The sequence below is a fragment of the Aspergillus udagawae genome, assembly GCF_001078395.1.
Source record: "Aspergillus udagawae IFM 46973 DNA, scaffold_3, whole genome shotgun sequence".
Lineage (NCBI taxonomy): Eukaryota > Fungi > Ascomycota > Eurotiomycetes > Eurotiales > Aspergillaceae > Aspergillus > Aspergillus udagawae.
Window position 1 is genome coordinate 2,050,377 of NW_025091266.1, and position 16,454 is coordinate 2,066,830.

A 16,454-nucleotide genomic window follows, 5' to 3' on the forward strand; every position below is an offset into this window, starting at 1 on the left:
AAACAGCTAGGTGGCAGCTACTAACACAAACTCCATGCTAATGCAACCATACCCACCAGTAAATTTCTTGATCTTAATGACTCACACCCTAGTCTAGGTACTACTGCTCACTGTAATCTTCAAGGATTACCAGGAAGTCTAAGGTACTTTAGTTTACTGCATGATGGAACCAGATGCACAGCGAATTCGCTTGTATTCGATACAAAGGAAACAGACTAAGTACTTGTCCAATGATAATCGCCATATTGTGATGACTTGCATTTGAGACAGACTGTGAGAACGAATGGAATGACTTGATGAAGACAGCTTGCAGAAGCTCAAGTCTGAGTCATAAACTTTGCAGATGGTCCCTGCGAGTCCTCGAATTGAGGACAGGAAACGTGGGAGGATACATCCTCGCTTTCTGGTTTTCCTTCTTTTTTTCATGATTTCTGGCTTTGGTGCAAGAGCAAACGTTTCGTTCTTGTAGAGAATCGAAAATCCAAAGCGTAAGGCAGTTCAAAGAGCTTCGCAGAATTCCAGGTCAAAATATGGAAAAGCCAATCATGGAAAGGCGTTGCAAGCTTGCATGAATGCCGACACAAGCAGGAAGAAAGAATCTGTGCCGGGAAGAGCGAGTCCGCACTGCCGGTCCCTGACGCTCAGCGACGGCGGATTTGGGGCGTCCTTGACTCGTCCTCCTGTCTGGCGTGGCACAGATTATTTGAGGCATTGTTGTTATTGAAAGCGAATTCAGAAACAGTTCATAATAGTTCAACGATAGTATCCAGTGGGTCGGTAGATGCGCGAAGGAGATTCCTTGGAGCGCTCAACACGGTCTGCCGCATCAGAGTCGTACAGAGAGCCGCGTGACGATCCGCGTGGAGATTGATAGACGATCACACGGCGACGTTTGAGAGTGCGGGGCTCGCGCTCGATGATCTCGTTGACAGCAATGGGTTGCTGTGTGTTTGCCTGGCGAGGCGCGATGGGGTATGTGCGGTCGTAGCTGATGATAGGCGCCACAACCTGGACTCGGGCTTGTGTCTGAGTCTGAGCCTGAGCCTTTTCCTGCTCCTTGCGCTGCAGACGCATGCCATCCTCGATCGCGAGGAGGAGGCCCCGGACAGCGACGCAGTCCCGAGGGATCTTGACCAGTGTGGGCTGGCTCAACTCGCGGTCGATGACGGACTTGGCCTTGCCGTTCTCACTATAGAGGTACTCGGCCACGTCGAGGGCGTACTGGTGACCACGGTCACAGAGGGAGCGGCCCTCCTTGTGGACACGCAGGGGTTCCGCGCATTGCGAGCAGTGGCTGGCATGGCGCTCGAATGCGGTCATGACGTATTCCTCGTCATCTTCGAGCTCCCGGACGCGCAGCACGGGCGCGATGGGCTCGGGACTCTCGATCAAGGCGGGCATGGTGTATGACCGACGAGGGCGGACAGCTCTGCGAGTTGAGATTCTTCTGATGAGGATTCGTTCACGTAGGGACGACAAGAGAGACGGTTGATGGAAGAGACGACGCGACGAGTCGTAGGGCGACACCGTGACTGCTGTGGGTGAAGCAGGGAGTGAGGCTGATTGATTGCTTGGAGCTCTCTTGCTGGTAGACGTTGACGCGATTCAGAGAAGCGTCAAAGAAGTAATAGCAGTTGGTAGACGGTAGAAGATATTATAAAATGCGAACGTAAAGCGATGTTAGAGGTAGTGACAGACAAAAAAAATATCGAATGAGAGGAGGGAGGTTGAGGTGATATATAGTCACCTGGAAGAGAAGGCATCCATCGTCCAAAGCAGAGTATATAAGACTGCGACTAACAAAAAATGGTCTAGTGGTGGAGTCTATCTGTCTAAAGATAGGATGACGGCATTGGTCACAAGCGGATGTTCAGAAAAAACGCCTTGTGGCCTGTGGAACAGTGGGAGGGTGGAGAGCGGGAGGGTGTGCACGGCAGCCTGGCAGATGATGCTATTCCCGTTCCACTCTTAGCGCCTGGTGTTTGCCTGCGGCGGATGACTCGATGGAGTCCTCAGGCTCCCGCAAAACGCTGCGAATGGCCAGTCTGCTGTGGCTGGTGCATGCAGGCAGTGCTTTTAGTCTCTGCTTTTTTAATTCTGGCCAGGAAAAGGGCGTCTGCTGCAACAATGTCGGCCACAGTTTTTGCTTGTTGGTTGATTCCTGGTCTTGTGATTGGCCTAAATGCCGTAACTGGCGGTCAACCCCCTTCGAGACCATCCAGGGATGGCTCCAGGATCACTATTCCCCCATGTCCACTACGGTCTAGTCCGTCATCTGTCATGATTTATGACTCCATCTGGTGTGGATGCTGCACAAAAGGGTACAAGTGACATGCAGATAGTTGCATGTTTGCAGTCCATCTAACTTACTTTAGAGATGCCCAGAGTACTCTAGTCCTGGTTTACTCATTGGCGATCCTTGTCGGTTACCTATTCAGGATTCGGGGAGGATTCGAGTCAGGATCACAACAGGGAAACGCCAGATTTTCAGCTGGAGTGTGAACACCGCGAAGCGTCCTGTCCAACTGTGGCTTGAACGCTCTCGTGTTCCTACGGCTTATCCCCCCTTAGAACGACACCATTCCTCAACTGCCACCACTACCATCATTATTGACTTTCGTTCTGATTACTCCTTGAAATGGGACCATCATGATCATAGATTTTATCGCCCACTATCCAAACAATATCTCCGCTATAGGCTCTTGGATATTGTTAACTTGGAATTATTGGTCTTCCTTTGCCCGCCTGGCGACATATTGACGCGGTGCAACCGCCTCCAGATCGCGAATAATTCCTGAGACGCGGTAGGGTTTCAGACCATTATACCGGTAGCCTATACCGGGCCTCTGGTCTTTGATCATGTACAGTGATGCTACCTAGCTTTCAGAATATGCATCGAATGGGAGTTCTGTTCCTTGCTGGCCGGGAGGATCGTCGCGATTATGCGCTCGAGCCTCAGGGGTTGCACTGCCTCAGGCTCTCAGCCTCAATCTTCCTCCTCAGTCATTTCAACTTCTGACGCTAATGACTATTAGTACTGTTCAGCCTCAAGCCACAGAGCCTACTCTCCCTGTTTATCATACTTCAGCCACAATCTGACAGCCAAGAGTCCAACACGAGCTGAAGTCTCGGCAACAAATGGCCGGTCCTGATTACGTGCTGCCTGGGAATCCGTATTCCAGGCTTCTGAGTTCTCTGAAAGTATGTTGGAATTGAGCGTCGAGATTTGATTCTACTTCGACACGATCGCCGTTGCAGCGAAAATTCTCCTTATCGTGGGCCGCAATTGTCGACTACTTCGCGCGATTCGCCCTGGAATAGGCGCGGACATCGCGAAATGTCGCAAGTTTGTACCAGTGCTTCAGAATCCGGATCATTCTCGTCCAATGGACCATGTGAGAAGAAACCTTCAGAGCGTCGACTCTATAATTATACCTACCACCGCTTGGCGATTCGATGTGTTCGAGCAAACTCACGGTGTCTTGCAAGTTTCTACCGGATTGGATGTGCTAAAATTGGTGGAGAGACATCTCGCATAGATCTTGATAGAGTGTCAGGTGCACAATTACGACTGCCACTACAGTCTTGTCGTAACTGTGGGGGAGAACATAGCTTTCGTCTGGCTTTATGAGAGAAATTTAGAAACAGGTCTCCAAGAAGCCAGCCGGGCTAGCTCAATCGGTAGAGCGTGAGACTCTTAATCTCAAGGTTGCGGGTTCGACCCCCGCGTTCGGCTTCTCTTTTTGCTCCTGTCAATTCTGATTTGTGAGAAGGGCAAATTTTCTTTTTCATCAAGTCTCCGTTGTGGATCGCGAGGTTGTTGGTTGGAAGCCTTTGCTTGGCTCCACCGCAGGTAGCCAGCTCCACTTTTAAGGCCATGCCTTAGTTGATCATAAGTCACGACGGGAAGTTCCGTGTAAGTCTTTTTCTATGGTCAAGCTATGAAGGTATTTGCAATGCATAAAACTTAAAAGAATGTAGCCATTACGGTCTCTGAGGGTCGAAAAACTACCAGCAATAACCTCAAGACTAAATAAACAGAGGCCGTCATCCAGTTATCATATGGAGCACAAAAGCACATCTACAAGCAATACTAGAACGATGAAGCAATGGATTGACTAGGTAAGTCTATCTAGAGCCTATCCATCCAGCAAGCCTCGACCATCAAGGTCAAGCCATCATCGTGCGGCCGTTCAGTCATAAAGCATCCCCACCAACCAATCGATAAGATCTGCCAAGATCCAAAGCAAGAGAGCCAAAGACGAAGCAAGAGCGGTCTATCCAAACCTATCAGCATGTCAATTATCAAGGAAAAATCAGGAACTCACCATCGTGAGGAAGAACCAATTCATACGAAGCGTATGATGGATGCCAATAAAGCAGTATCTGTCTGCACAAGCACACAAACTAACATTAGCCCAAGCCTGTGTCATCAGTATGCAAAGGAAACAAACCTAAGCCTTGCAGGTGAGAGACTTCTTGTCGCATCTGGGACATTTACCACCGCACATCTGGTTGTTGAGGCAGACCTGGCGGCAGTGGTCGCGTTTGTCATCGAGGTTGTTGACAGGGGAGGCCGCGTCGTTGATAATGGTGCCTTCGACGCCTTCGACGCCTGGGACAGCCGCGGCGCTGGCGACAGCGAGGAGGAGGGAGAGGCTGAGGAGGTTGAAGAACTTCATTTTGAAGTGGTTGATTGTGATGGTATTGAGTGGACGTAGTTGAGACCGATGGAGTGCGAGTGGAAGTAAGAGAGGTAGGTAGTGATGAGGGAAGAGGAGAAGAGAGATCGATCATGAGGCAGTATTTATACCTGTGAGGAGAGGATTTGAAAGGAATGGTTGTGAATAGCTTGAGTGTATGATCGTGAAGATTCATAGGGGATGGTGATATAAAGACTTCATGTTTTTGCTAGTAGAGTTACACCAGTGAAGAAAGAACCAGGATGGCCCATCAGTCAGAACATACAGAAACAGATTATTCCGGGATATGCCCGCCCTTATACTAAGCTAGTGAATTGTTTTGGTCTCTACTAATTTCATCAATAAAAGTAGAATGGAGTCATGCAAGTAGCCTGATATATGGATGATTTCTTTATGCGCCTGCTGCTGTGAAACCTCAACTCAGGAACTTTTTGAGGGCTGGAGTCATGATGATTCCTGAAGCAAACAAAGAACCTCTGTCTCCTAATGATTTAGCTTTACTTCTCAGTTTCTTGAATTTTCGAAGAAAATGGAATATCCTGAATCTTACTCTTAAGACCAGCCGACGTCTTGCCAGTATACACTCAGATCAACTAAGGTCAATACGAATCTCCGAAATTACATGTCCCATTTGTACACAGCGTAGCAGGAGACAGAGGCGGTACGGATGCCCTCGACACGTTTGAAGCCAGGTTGTTATTTGTGGAAACGAGGATCTAGCTGGTTCTAACAGCGTGCTAGCCGACGTGCTTCAAAGCGATGAGTGTACTAGCTCCAACAAACATGAGGTCATCATTGCTCAGGGGTAAGATAAAGTCCGCTTGCTAGGACGTTTTGTAAGATCGACTACCCAAGGAGGGAAGATAAGAATGTAATGGAGAACGTTGCAACTCAGAAGAAGATGGTAAATGCCAGATGAGAAATGTTGGCTGAGAGGAGGTAAGAACTCCACGCTATTTAGCAGTGAATAAACGCAAGCGCACGCACTGCGCATCATAAAACTCATTCACCGGCCTGGCACGGTTGAGGGTCGGATAACCTTGTCATTCGGGCTTTCGTTCTCTCCGTAGCCGGGTAGAGAATCCGTGTCAATCCCCGACGTCGTCGACATTGTCGGCTGGTAGTGTTTAGTCGAAGCAAGGTAGCACTGTGATGGATGCTCAAGCTAGAGTGATGGACTCTGTGCCGTGGACCTGTATGGACACCCGGCACAGCATACTATGAATTCATTCTCATTTCTCGCCTTCTATTTCCTAGACAGACCTCCTTCCATATTTGAAAAGGAGTCATCAAGGGCATTCAGCCGAATTTCAGTGCCGGTTTCTCTTTGGCAATGAACCTTTTCAAAGAATAGACCGTCGCTCCAGGAAATAGCACTCTTTTCGTTGCACAGCCCGGCGGGACAAGTGGTATGAAAAGCTCTGTTGGACTCTTCTCGTAGATTCCTCTACCGTTTATTGCAAATTAAGGCCGCATCAACCAACGGACATGGGATGTGGAGACAAAAGTCCTGCTGTGGGTATCAAACACAGTGTGGCGGGTGAAGGTGCACTAGTGGTTTCGGTTGCAACCGATGCAGAGGTCGCCTGACGGCCCGAGCGGATTTCAAGAACATCACCGATGTAACTTCCAGGTTTTCTTAAGATGCCTTTCAGATTGCGATCTTGGAACCCCGCATCTGAGAACTGAAGGAGGGTGAGATGTCTCGGAATGGCGGGTGACCAGGATGCGAAGGAGCTATTGTCCGAAGATAAGATTTGTGCTGTGCTCGATCGATTTTCAAATTTGGCAGGAATCTAATGTTGGCAACTCTTCAATCGAATAAAAGCGCTCGTTAATGGTGGACGAGGGTGCATAAATCCTCGGAATCTTTCGAGTTGACGGAAATATTCTGATCGATGAGATCTGGGCTAGCCACCTTTTGAAGGACTACGAAACCGAGGATCCACATGAGCAGATCCATGCATATTCTTCCGGTGCGGATGAAGCCAGCACTAAGTGAGCTTCGAGCATCCATCACTAGGTCACCCGACGACTTCAGAGCCCTTTGAAACGGGTAGATCACTAGATGATGTATACCATATGGATTTGTACCTCTGGAAATCTGCGCTTGTCTCTAATAGAATCAGTGACTCTGAACCGACGCCGTCGAGGATGGGACTTAACTTGTGTCATGTTGTTTCAAGAATTATATGTTCCAAATGGTCAACTACTGTGGATGACGGGGTTGGTGAAATTTGTTCGCGAGGCTTACAAAAGCGGCACGCAAGGCATAAACCTAAGCTTGAGTCTCCTCGGTTCCTCATTGGTACTCGTGAGAAGGGGATCAAGATTGAGGCTTCTTGTAGTGTTTTCTCGCGGGTATTTCACTAGCAAAAGAAAGATTCTGTATGATGCGGATAAGCTCCTTACCGAATCGAGAGAGTACCTGGTCATCATGTGTATCCCATCATCGTCAAGTGGAAGAGTGGCTTCAGACTTGCCTACCGCGAGCTTACATCCGCAGCTTATGCTCGGTGCAATAAATATCGTCTTCACAAGCACCGCATTTATCCAATGAGTATTCTCCACAGGGAGAAAATATATCGTTCATCGAAGTACTTGTATTGCGTCTTCCATGCGCCGCGAGGCAGACTCTTGCTGAAGTCGCTTACAACCGACAACAACTAAGGCTTGAGCTCTCAGTCAGGTCAATGAAGTGTAGCGTCTCTACTGCTGATGTCCAGTACAAGTTGACAGGGGCGAGTAAAGCATACGGAAATCAAGGATGAAGAGCATTCAACGAATGCAACAGCCAGCTGTTTACCTCTCTCCAAATGGCACACGGCACATTTACACTGATTGCTCATCGAAGCGTATTACTGGCGTGCAACCGCGAAATGCAAGAAGGAACCATGAAGTTAAGATCCTTGCCTTTATGGAATTCAAGCTGGATGCTCACACTAACTCATGAGTATACAAGCAATTGTATATAGCAAGGGTAGTAAAAATTTGAAGTTACTAAACAGACGGAAAACTGGGAGCTCTTCTCATACTTATAGCCTGAAACGGCATGATTGGAGAGGCCGAGAGAGGTTTTCAACAAGAGTCAGGACAAAGATAGATACGATTACACAAAGCAGTTGTAGAAACAGCCCACTTCTAGGTTTCATAGATGACAAACAGACAGCCTATTAAGCTGACACACATTTCATGATAATCTTTGTCAATAGGCAGAGGTACTTTGTCTATGTACCTTGCAGCGAAGGCACTCCGTAGTCTTGGCGTTATCCGCATTCCGCACTATCCCGCTCCAGGACGTAATATATCACGTGATACTATCCAGATCCCAAAGTTCTTCACAAACTCCGATAACTTGGAATCCGTCACGACAAGTCTCCATCCCCCTCTTGCTGTCCCTCCCTCGCAAGCCGCCAAAATGGCCAAGAAAGGTATGCGCAGATTCTGCTCCAGCGCTGTGTTTCCCACGCGAACTCGGAGTTTCTGGTCCCATCATAATGCTACTCCGCGGAGAACGGATGACTGACTTGCGATCCTCTTCACAGCGAAATCTCGCACGATTGCCGTTCGCCTGATCTCCATGGCTATGACCGGGTACTATCGCACAATGATCCGCCCTCGTACGCATCGCCCTCTGAGTATGCTCAAATACGACCCCGTGGTGAAGAAGAAGGTCTTGTTCCTGGAAGCGACAAAGGGTGGAAGGGCGAAATGATTCACGATCTCTCTTATTCAAATATCCGCAACGTCAAGTTCCGTCGCTTCGAATAGGTGGATTGTTCGTATTGGCTCCGTCTTCCTCAGCGTCAATGAATCCACTCTGTTCCTGAACCATCCAACATCGCAAAGGCAGCGAACAAGTCGAGCCCGGTACTTCCATCAACCATCATGTACATTAGGGAAAACAGCAGCAGAAGCGATACTCTGGACTCCTGAGCGGTCTCTTGTACTGCTAAGCTGTTTCTGTTCCGGTCTTGCATTTCGGCGTTTAGAGCAGTACATTCTGGGTTAATTTTAACATGTTCTATATCTTCACTTTCCCATCATCTTCTCGACTACATAAGCGGTGTCTCCCTTTTGTGGCTTCTTCAATCTTATGATAAATACGCAGCGTATCTCTTTTTTCCATCGTCCATAAGTATATCCTCACTAACCTCCAGGCGCATTATGGTCGAGCTAAATTCGGGCTCTACTGTCTATATACCATCAACCTGTTCGTTATATCTCTGACTGAAACGGGCATTGTAGCGTTTACCTGTGTCCATCAGCAGCTATAGCTTCTCGCAAGGAGGAGAGCGCTTACTGCGTAATCTCCGGCCTCCGCGCCTTGCGCCTCGTGTCGTCCACCTGTTGTTTTTTGGGTTGCTTTCAATCGCTGATGATTGTCTACTACTTCCGGATGCTAACCTAGCAGGACTTGTTCTGCGCTCCAAGTAATCGCCAGTCCCTTGCGCTTCCCCTTTAGTCCCGGAATTCGATGGCGCCACAGACACTCGTGCTCTCTTATCATTGCTCGTGTATTGATTCTCCGTATGAGTATCACGATTCGACAGTTCGCTAGCCGGAGAAATGTTGGATTGTTTTGAAAATTTGGGGCTCCCCTTCGATCTAGGAGAGCGCTGAAATCTGCTATAAGTGCGTTTCGTGGTGCGCTCTGGTCTCTGGACAAGCCGATTCTCCGAAGCGCTCTCTTCGGGAGGTTTATTTACAATTGCTGAGAACTTCCGCTTCTCAACCCTGGTTGCCTTGTTTTCTGCCTCGAAAGTGACGGTTTTCTGCTTTTCCTGATCCTTGGTTGCGTTCGTATGGCCACCAGCCGTTTCCGTTGCCAAGGAGTTCAGTTTCAGTGGCTGGTGCTGTGAGCTCTGCGACTGTTCACCTATCATTCTGAGGTCGCAACCGTTGGCTTCGTGCGATGTAGCTGCATTCCCCTTCTCGTTCTTTCCTTTCGGCGTTTCCACGACCGTATCGCCCTGCGATGATTTGTTCTCTGGGGTGAGGTCTAGCATCTCTGCAAGATCGCTTGGTTCAGGACTCAGAGATGAGCCAGATGGAGAGGATAGCTGCTGTCGAATATTCGAGAATGGTACAATTTCAGTTAATGGTTCCGGCCTTTCGCAGTGACCAATGGAGTCGATGTTTCCAGCTCTCGCATCAGTTTGAACTGGGGAAGATAGCCCGCCGCCTTGAAAGCTCTGTGTTCGATATATCACCTCTGTCGCCTGAACAAAGCCCTGAATAGGACTCTGACAGATCTTGTTCGGTGTCAAGTTCACAGATGGACTTATACTCGCATTCGCGACATTAGGAGCTGCAGGGACACTAGTTCTTTGTGAGTCGGAGCACGGGTTGTCGTTATCTGTCGAGCTCAGGTAGTCCTTCAGTTTGTCCCAGGTACCCGGCAATGGTCCCCCTACTGAAGGATCATCTGGTCGAGCGATGGCCTCTTTGATATTTTTCATCCAGCGCTCCGAGTCCTGAAGCCTTTTGAGGAGGGCGTGTATTTCGGATTTCGCCTTCGCTTTACCTATTTCCAAGGTTGACTTGGCCGATTCAGCAGCGCAAAGCTTTTTCTTGACCTGTGTGAGTTCTTCTTCTTTCTCCAGTAGATCACTTTGACATGTGTCTAGCTCCTTCTGGAGATTTTCGAATTCAAGGTCTTTCGAGGTCAGCCTATCATTGAGTTCGACGATTCTTCCTTGGACTTCATCCAGCTGCTGGGAGATTGTCTTCTGTTGAGCCTGAGCTGCAGCCTCTGACTTGCGCAGTAGCTCGAGTTCCGCTTCCTGTTCACTCATCCGAGCTGCTTCCTGGGTACGGAAGTCCTCTAATTTCTGTATTTGCTTTTCTCTTTGCAGGATCTACAGGAATCAGCAATTTTCATTAGTTTATCTCCAAAACTGATTTACTCACCGTCAACTCCAACTCACCTCTTTGCTTCTTCGCTGCATGTTCCCTTTCAGCCTGCAAACCATTAGTGAATCTGCCCTCGTAAGACTCTATGTTGATTACCATTGACGCTTGGGCCTCAGCCAGTGACTCCCTGATCGTGGCCATATCCTTTTCCGCTTCTACTTTCTCTCGCAGCAGTTTATGGATCTGTTGCTCAAACCTCGCCTTGGTCTGGTCTCTGGAAACGACGCTCGCTCTGTTCAATTCCTCCCGAATTTTCGTCTCGATAGATATCGTCTTCTGTCGCAGGCTAACGGCTTCGGCCTCGAAATCCTGTGCTCGTTTCATCTCTTCTTGCATCTTTGCTGTGACCTCCAGAAGGGCACGCTTTGCTTCCTCGGTCTCGAGCTTCTTCGCCTTAGCATTCTCTTCGGCAGAACTCACATTAGTTGAAAGCTGCTTGATTTGATTTTTGAGTGCGGCATTTTCCGTAGATAGTCTGCAGACATCTGTCGCTAGAGCCGGGTTCTGCCTCTCGGAGATACTCTTTTCTAGATGAGTAATGTGCTGAGCAAGATCAATTTCCTTCTCATTGAGTGTTGTGAGGGAGGAGTTTATTTTATGCATGCTTGGCTCGAGAGCTTCCAACCTTTCTCGTACGGCGTTGTACTGTTCTTCGTTGAGCCCGAGCTGCTTGAGAAGTGCCATATGACAGCCGTTATTGTTTTCGAAGAGTTTCAGCTGCTCCCTAATATTATGTGCCACATTCTCGTGGAGCGCGAAGCTTCTTTCGAGTCCCTCCTTTAGCTTGAGATCGAATGTATCCACACTGACAGCAACAAGTCAGCATTCCATTCCTCAGTACTTTGTCCCAGATCATACCTTGAGAAGATCTTGTGGACGATGTCACTGCATTGTTGGATATCCACTTTGTCTCTCGAAAGCCGTTCGCTCAGTTCTTTGAGAAGTGAAAAGCTCTTCCCGAGTGTCAATTCCAACGTGGTTTGAGATGCTGCCTGGGAAGCATTCACACTCTGACTCAGTATGTCAAACGCAGAGTTGAGCTTGCTGAGCATCTCCTGCTGTTCAGTCCGGATTACCGCAAGGTGCTTTGTTTGAACTCTCGAATTATTGTGAATGTACGACTCAAGAGTTGATGATCTTCTCCTTTCTTCCATCAACTGGGTTTGAACAAATACTGTCTTTTCTTCTGCATTATTCAAGGCCAGCGTTATCGCTTCGATCTTTTTCTCGGACTCTGCCAGTTGATTCCTTTTTTCCCCGACGAGAGCGACGGCCTGAGAAATTTGACGCCTAGCATCTTCAATGCCAGACTCAATTTCGATTCTTTCATTCTCCAGAGTTGCTTTTGAGTCTTTGAGTCGGAGGTTCTCATTGCGAAGGTTTCGATACTCAGCTCCAAGCTCGTTGAGAATACCCTTGAACTTCACTAGTTTTGCTTTCCAGTTCTCTATCTGGGCTCTGTATGACTTTGATTGAGACTTGCTACGCTGTAATTGATTGTCGAGAATCTCGAGCTGATTCTTCAGAGTTTCGTTTTCCTCCGCCAGTTCAGACATGTCAGCTTCCATTCGCTCCTGCAGATGGGAAGCAACGATTTCATTTTCTTCTCGAAGTCTCATCCGATTGACTAGAAGCTGGAACAGATCTTCCTCTGACAATTGCGAGCCTCCGTTGTCCAGAGCCAGTGTCATAGTTCGTTTCGCACTGGGCACCTTCTTCCCGTTTGCGGAACGTCGCTTCGAAATCCTGAAATGATCAGTCATCGGACCCAATGAGTGCATATTAGGGACTCCCTCTCCGCTCGTAGCCTCATTCTGGCGGTTGGGGTTTTGCTGCATAGCAGCAGCCCTTTCCTGCTTTTCACTGTGCTGCCTTATCACACGTGGGACATGGTGTCCAAGCTTGGAACCCGTCAGTAACCCCAGCGAAAATGATGGAGGAAACTTACACTCGCTTGCGGAGCCACAGAGCTTGTGTTGCCGTCTATAAAGTTAGATCACCTACACAGGACTTCTTTCAGGCTTTACCCACCTGGATTTCCTGCATTCGCGGCGATGCGTTGAACGTCGCCTGCTGTTTGCGGACCACAATCTTGTGCTCTCTGGCTTTGTAGTCGATCCGTTGGTATATTTCTGCGAGCATCGCTTTCGGCACTGTTGCAACGGTTTGCTGCAATTCCCGAGTCCTGGGTTTTGTCTGTCGCTGAAGAGCAAAACCTCGTCGGGCTCGAGCGGGATACGTTATCTCCGATCATTCCACACATCATGCAATCCTTGCCCGAAGCATGAGAGGTAGAACTTGAAGGACAATCAGCATATGTGGAAAGCGGTAGCATTGGAGCAACGAACTTTGCTTGCTCTTGATGTCTGACTTGATCAGTCATACCACGCCTATTAGTTTGTTCTAAGGACGGACTTCTGGGTGCACAAGGCCTCTTTGTCAAGGATTGTAGCAAAAGGGGCCTTCCACGTGGACCAGGTTTTCCGAAGGAGAATCCCGCGACATCGAGTTCAGAGCTTTGGGGCCGCTCGAGAAGCAATGGAGCAGGACGAGCTCCTTGCAGTCGGTCTGACCCCTTATCTGTCTCCATAAGAGCCTTCAGACTAGGTGAGATGGGCTCATTGTTATTTTGTTCCATGTGGGGAAGCATTAGATCTCCATCGCCCTCATATTGAGTTGCAAGGCCGTCACGCTCAGATTCAGATACGGCTAGAGAGTTACCAGGTGAGGAAGGGCCAATGTTTTGATTTTCCATTTCGATATTGTCTTAAATGCTCAATTCAACAATGAACGTCGACTTCCCTTGTAATCTATGGCACGCACATTGGCGTCCTACTCAGGGAAGAATCGTCGCGGATGTCCCAGGTTTTAGGATAGTTCTTCTGCAAGTCTGGAGAGAAGGTGGGCAAGGGAGTTGTAGAGAGACAAAGAGACTGAATGGAAGGATTCTGCTCAAGATGAAAAGGAAGAAACAAGATCGCCAGCTCCCTCAACAGAAGAGACTTCTTCGTCAGGTGATAGCTTCCGTTTCGGGAAGTACCACGTCTTCGCCTCATACGGCATCAAACTTCAATAGCTATACTCCGTTAGGGACTCAGGATCATACTGATGCCTTTTATGGAGGATGCTCTTTTCTAAAATTATACAGAAGCTTACAGACTGTACAAGAATAACAGTAGTCTCATACTATGGTTGGCGTCCCTTCTAACCATGTTATGGATCGAAGGAGTTCCTCGGTTTTAAGTATGGGCAAGAGGGTACCTTAGAACGTATCGTCACTCATGTACACGGCATAAAGAGGTCACAATAGCTACAGGAAGGTACCCAGACTCAGTATTCGGACGAAAACATCTTGAAAAAAAATCATGCAAAGGAAGAATGAAAGGCGGCTACGAAGAACAGTGTAGCATGCTTCAGAGTTATCGTAGCTGGCGACAAAAATTGGCATATTTGGACCAATAAGTAAATTCTAAGTAAATTCTGACAAGCTTGGATTGAGACTGCCATTAAGCAGCATATATGTCCATTATGCCCTGAACTGAGGCATGAAGGTATACTTAGCGAGGGGTCGCGGTATGTATATTCCCACAGTAGCGCAGTCAGATTCGAAATCATGTCAACACACCACGGTAGCAAACATCCTCTTTATTCACCACCACAAGAAATTGCTTAGGCAGAAAGGGTTCGGTATTTCTTGATCTTGCACGACACCCAAGACTCCACCTAGGACATAAAGATGACCTCTATGGATTCTTCAGATCCCGGCGGCCAGCGCTTAGCTACCATTGGTTGCTGGATTATAATGACAAAACGAGCCGTCGCACCCTGAGCGTCAATCACAGAGAATCAGCGCCAATATCACACCGTGATGAGCGTCCCGCTCCGCTGATTCGTCGATGGGGTCTGTCCCTGAACTCTGAAAATAGTGCACGTTCCCTGAAGCTGCAGAATCTGGTGTGTACATGGGCCGGGATAATCTTCTTCGAGCCTATCACCAGGCAGTATGCAGCTTTTACGCATCAGTTTCTTCACAAATCCTCAAGCCCCTTGAGGGCTGTGCCATGCTTGAGGGTGTATAACAGTACTATTGACCCCGGGCTCGTCTTTCCTCCAGCTTCTGTTTATTTGTGATTATCTCTTCCGTCGTGAATTTCTACAACCGTCTAACAGATTTTGGAATAGCACATAGGATACAGTGTAAGGAGAGTCAATTCGCCAAGGAGCATTCTCCTCCGATGTATAGAACTATGATCCTCTGCTATTGCGCTATCTTCAGCCTTTTTCTGGCACGCTCGGCAGCACAGGACTACACAGATGTTCAAAATGAGGCCGGAGCATCGGGTCCATCGTCAGACTCAGTTGGTGTCTCATCAAAAGGAATGATCGCACTCTGTACAATTGTTGGCGTGGTTGTGGTCATTGGATGTTTGTTCCCTTCCCTCTCCCGATTCGCTCTCTCCTCCACATGTACTGATGTATTCTCATCGTGCAGTATCTTCAACGGCTCTTTTCTTAGTTGCCAAAAGGCGCCAGTGGGCGATGAGAGAGACTATTCGTCGTTCTGCGCGACAAGTCGTTCAAGCAATCAAGACGCCCTTGACTCCCAGATTCCCAAAGGTCCCTGAGCAGCTCAGAAGAACCCAGACAAAAGAAGGCCAGAAGGAGACAAGGAACCAGAGACTCGATGACCTGGAGAAGGGATTCAAGACTTCGAACTCCAGCAACTGCTCTGTGCAGATCACTGCTGGTGAACGAGCGCAAGGCAATGAGAAGAAGACCAGAGGTTGGGGATCACGCTTCGCATTTGATCGCTCGTAGATCAAAATGCGGGAGACGTACCGCCTGATCAAGAACGCGCAGGGCCTTTCTGTCCTTTGTTCTTGATATGAGCTTGCTATGATCTTTCACGTTTCATTTGTCCTTCTTCTGTGGAGTTAGAGGCGAAAGGGATGTGCATCTTGGTTCCAAATACAACGATTCCCCTTGTTTATCTATTCGATGTCATGTTAATGTTGAGCTCAGAGCTTCATGGTTACTTTATCTGCAATCATTCCCTTGAATGAAACTCAAATAGCATGGATTTTCTCTAATGTTCCTTGAACCATCAATTTTAAAGTTTTATAGTGCCTGAGTCTCGATTGTAGAGTCAGATATCTGTCCAGGGAACTTCAGGAGAGGTATCAATTCTGTGGCCACTGTTGAATACGGCCCATGGGCCCACCCGGTGTCCCCGAAGCTTCCGGAAGAGTGTACCATCCATGCTCAGGTTGCCTGTGGCAGGGAAAAGTCAAGAGAGAAAACGTCTCCACTCGTGGGCGGATGCTAAGCTTTCGGTTTGAGTGATATAATGGATTGGTTCTTCCATTTTGAACGTTCTAGACAATTGCAGCGGGAAGCTTATCCACAAATAACAAGCCGTAGCTTCAAACAGGTGGCTGTCTGTTGACGAAGGCGAAGGTCAATGACGGAAATGAACCCCGAGATACGTCTTGCTAGTGCTTGTATCTTATGCAGATTCGATTGCTTGAAGAGTATATCGACGAGACCGATGTAGCTTTCATCTTGGCTAGGACCAACATGGATCTGGATCTGGCCTCTGTTACGCGAAATGGGAGTTGCAGACAGACCAGTGTTGTGCATATGATTCAAGGACAGAACAGAATAAGTGTCCAGAACGGCCGCTTGCTACATTGTAACCGAGTCATCTGGGCTCAGTAGTGTGGCTCCATCCAGCGTTTGGAAATCTCTTCCCATGGTCTCCTTCATGAGGACATTTTCAGTCCTACCAGATTTGGTGTATCTCGAACAGGCTGCCATAAGCATTTTTCTTCTCCG

At 48.2% G+C, this 16,454-nt stretch overlaps 5 protein-coding genes and 1 non-coding gene across 6 annotated transcripts; 4 read left to right on the forward strand and 2 right to left on the reverse strand.

The window, feature by feature from the left end:
* Nucleotides 1-753: 753 nt before the first annotated feature.
* On the reverse strand, nucleotides 754-1,401 carry Aud_004569 (uncharacterized protein; the record flags this gene model as incomplete). The annotated part of the gene is made up of 1 exon (XM_043289509.1): nucleotides 754-1,401. One exon carries the CDS (start codon nucleotides 1,399-1,401, stop codon nucleotides 754-756), a length of 648 nt encoding a protein of 215 aa, XP_043145444.1.
* Nucleotides 1,402-3,663: 2,262 nt separating this feature from the next.
* Nucleotides 3,664-3,736, forward strand: Aud_004570. Its single transcript has one exon. It is a non-coding gene; the product is annotated as a tRNA-Lys (tRNA).
* Nucleotides 3,737-4,295: 559 nt separating this feature from the next.
* Aud_004571 (uncharacterized protein) lies at nucleotides 4,296-4,721 on the forward strand (the record flags this gene model as incomplete). Its single annotated transcript, XM_043289510.1, has 1 exon — nucleotides 4,296-4,721. The coding sequence occupies one exon, from the start codon at nucleotides 4,296-4,298 to the stop codon at nucleotides 4,719-4,721; it is 426 nt and encodes a 141-aa protein (XP_043145445.1).
* A 3,400-nt stretch (nucleotides 4,722-8,121) lies between these two features.
* Nucleotides 8,122-8,418, forward strand: Aud_004572 (mitochondrial 54S ribosomal protein bL33m; the record flags this gene model as incomplete). Its single annotated transcript, XM_043289511.1, has 2 exons — nucleotides 8,122-8,134; nucleotides 8,249-8,418. The coding sequence occupies 2 exons, from the start codon at nucleotides 8,122-8,124 to the stop codon at nucleotides 8,416-8,418; spliced, it is 183 nt and encodes a 60-aa protein (XP_043145446.1).
* Nucleotides 8,419-8,974: 556 nt separating this feature from the next.
* On the reverse strand, nucleotides 8,975-12,761 carry Aud_004573 (uncharacterized protein; the record flags this gene model as incomplete). The annotated part of the gene is made up of 5 exons (XM_043289512.1): nucleotides 8,975-10,564; nucleotides 10,617-11,424; nucleotides 11,478-12,491; nucleotides 12,568-12,602; nucleotides 12,651-12,761. 5 exons carry the CDS (start codon nucleotides 12,759-12,761, stop codon nucleotides 8,975-8,977), a joined length of 3,558 nt encoding a protein of 1,185 aa, XP_043145447.1.
* Nucleotides 12,762-14,866: 2,105 nt separating this feature from the next.
* On the forward strand, nucleotides 14,867-15,437 carry Aud_004574 (uncharacterized protein; the record flags this gene model as incomplete). Its single annotated transcript, XM_043289513.1, has 2 exons — nucleotides 14,867-15,044; nucleotides 15,112-15,437. The coding sequence occupies 2 exons, from the start codon at nucleotides 14,867-14,869 to the stop codon at nucleotides 15,435-15,437; spliced, it is 504 nt and encodes a 167-aa protein (XP_043145448.1).
* Between the last annotated feature and the right edge of the window lie 1,017 nt (nucleotides 15,438-16,454).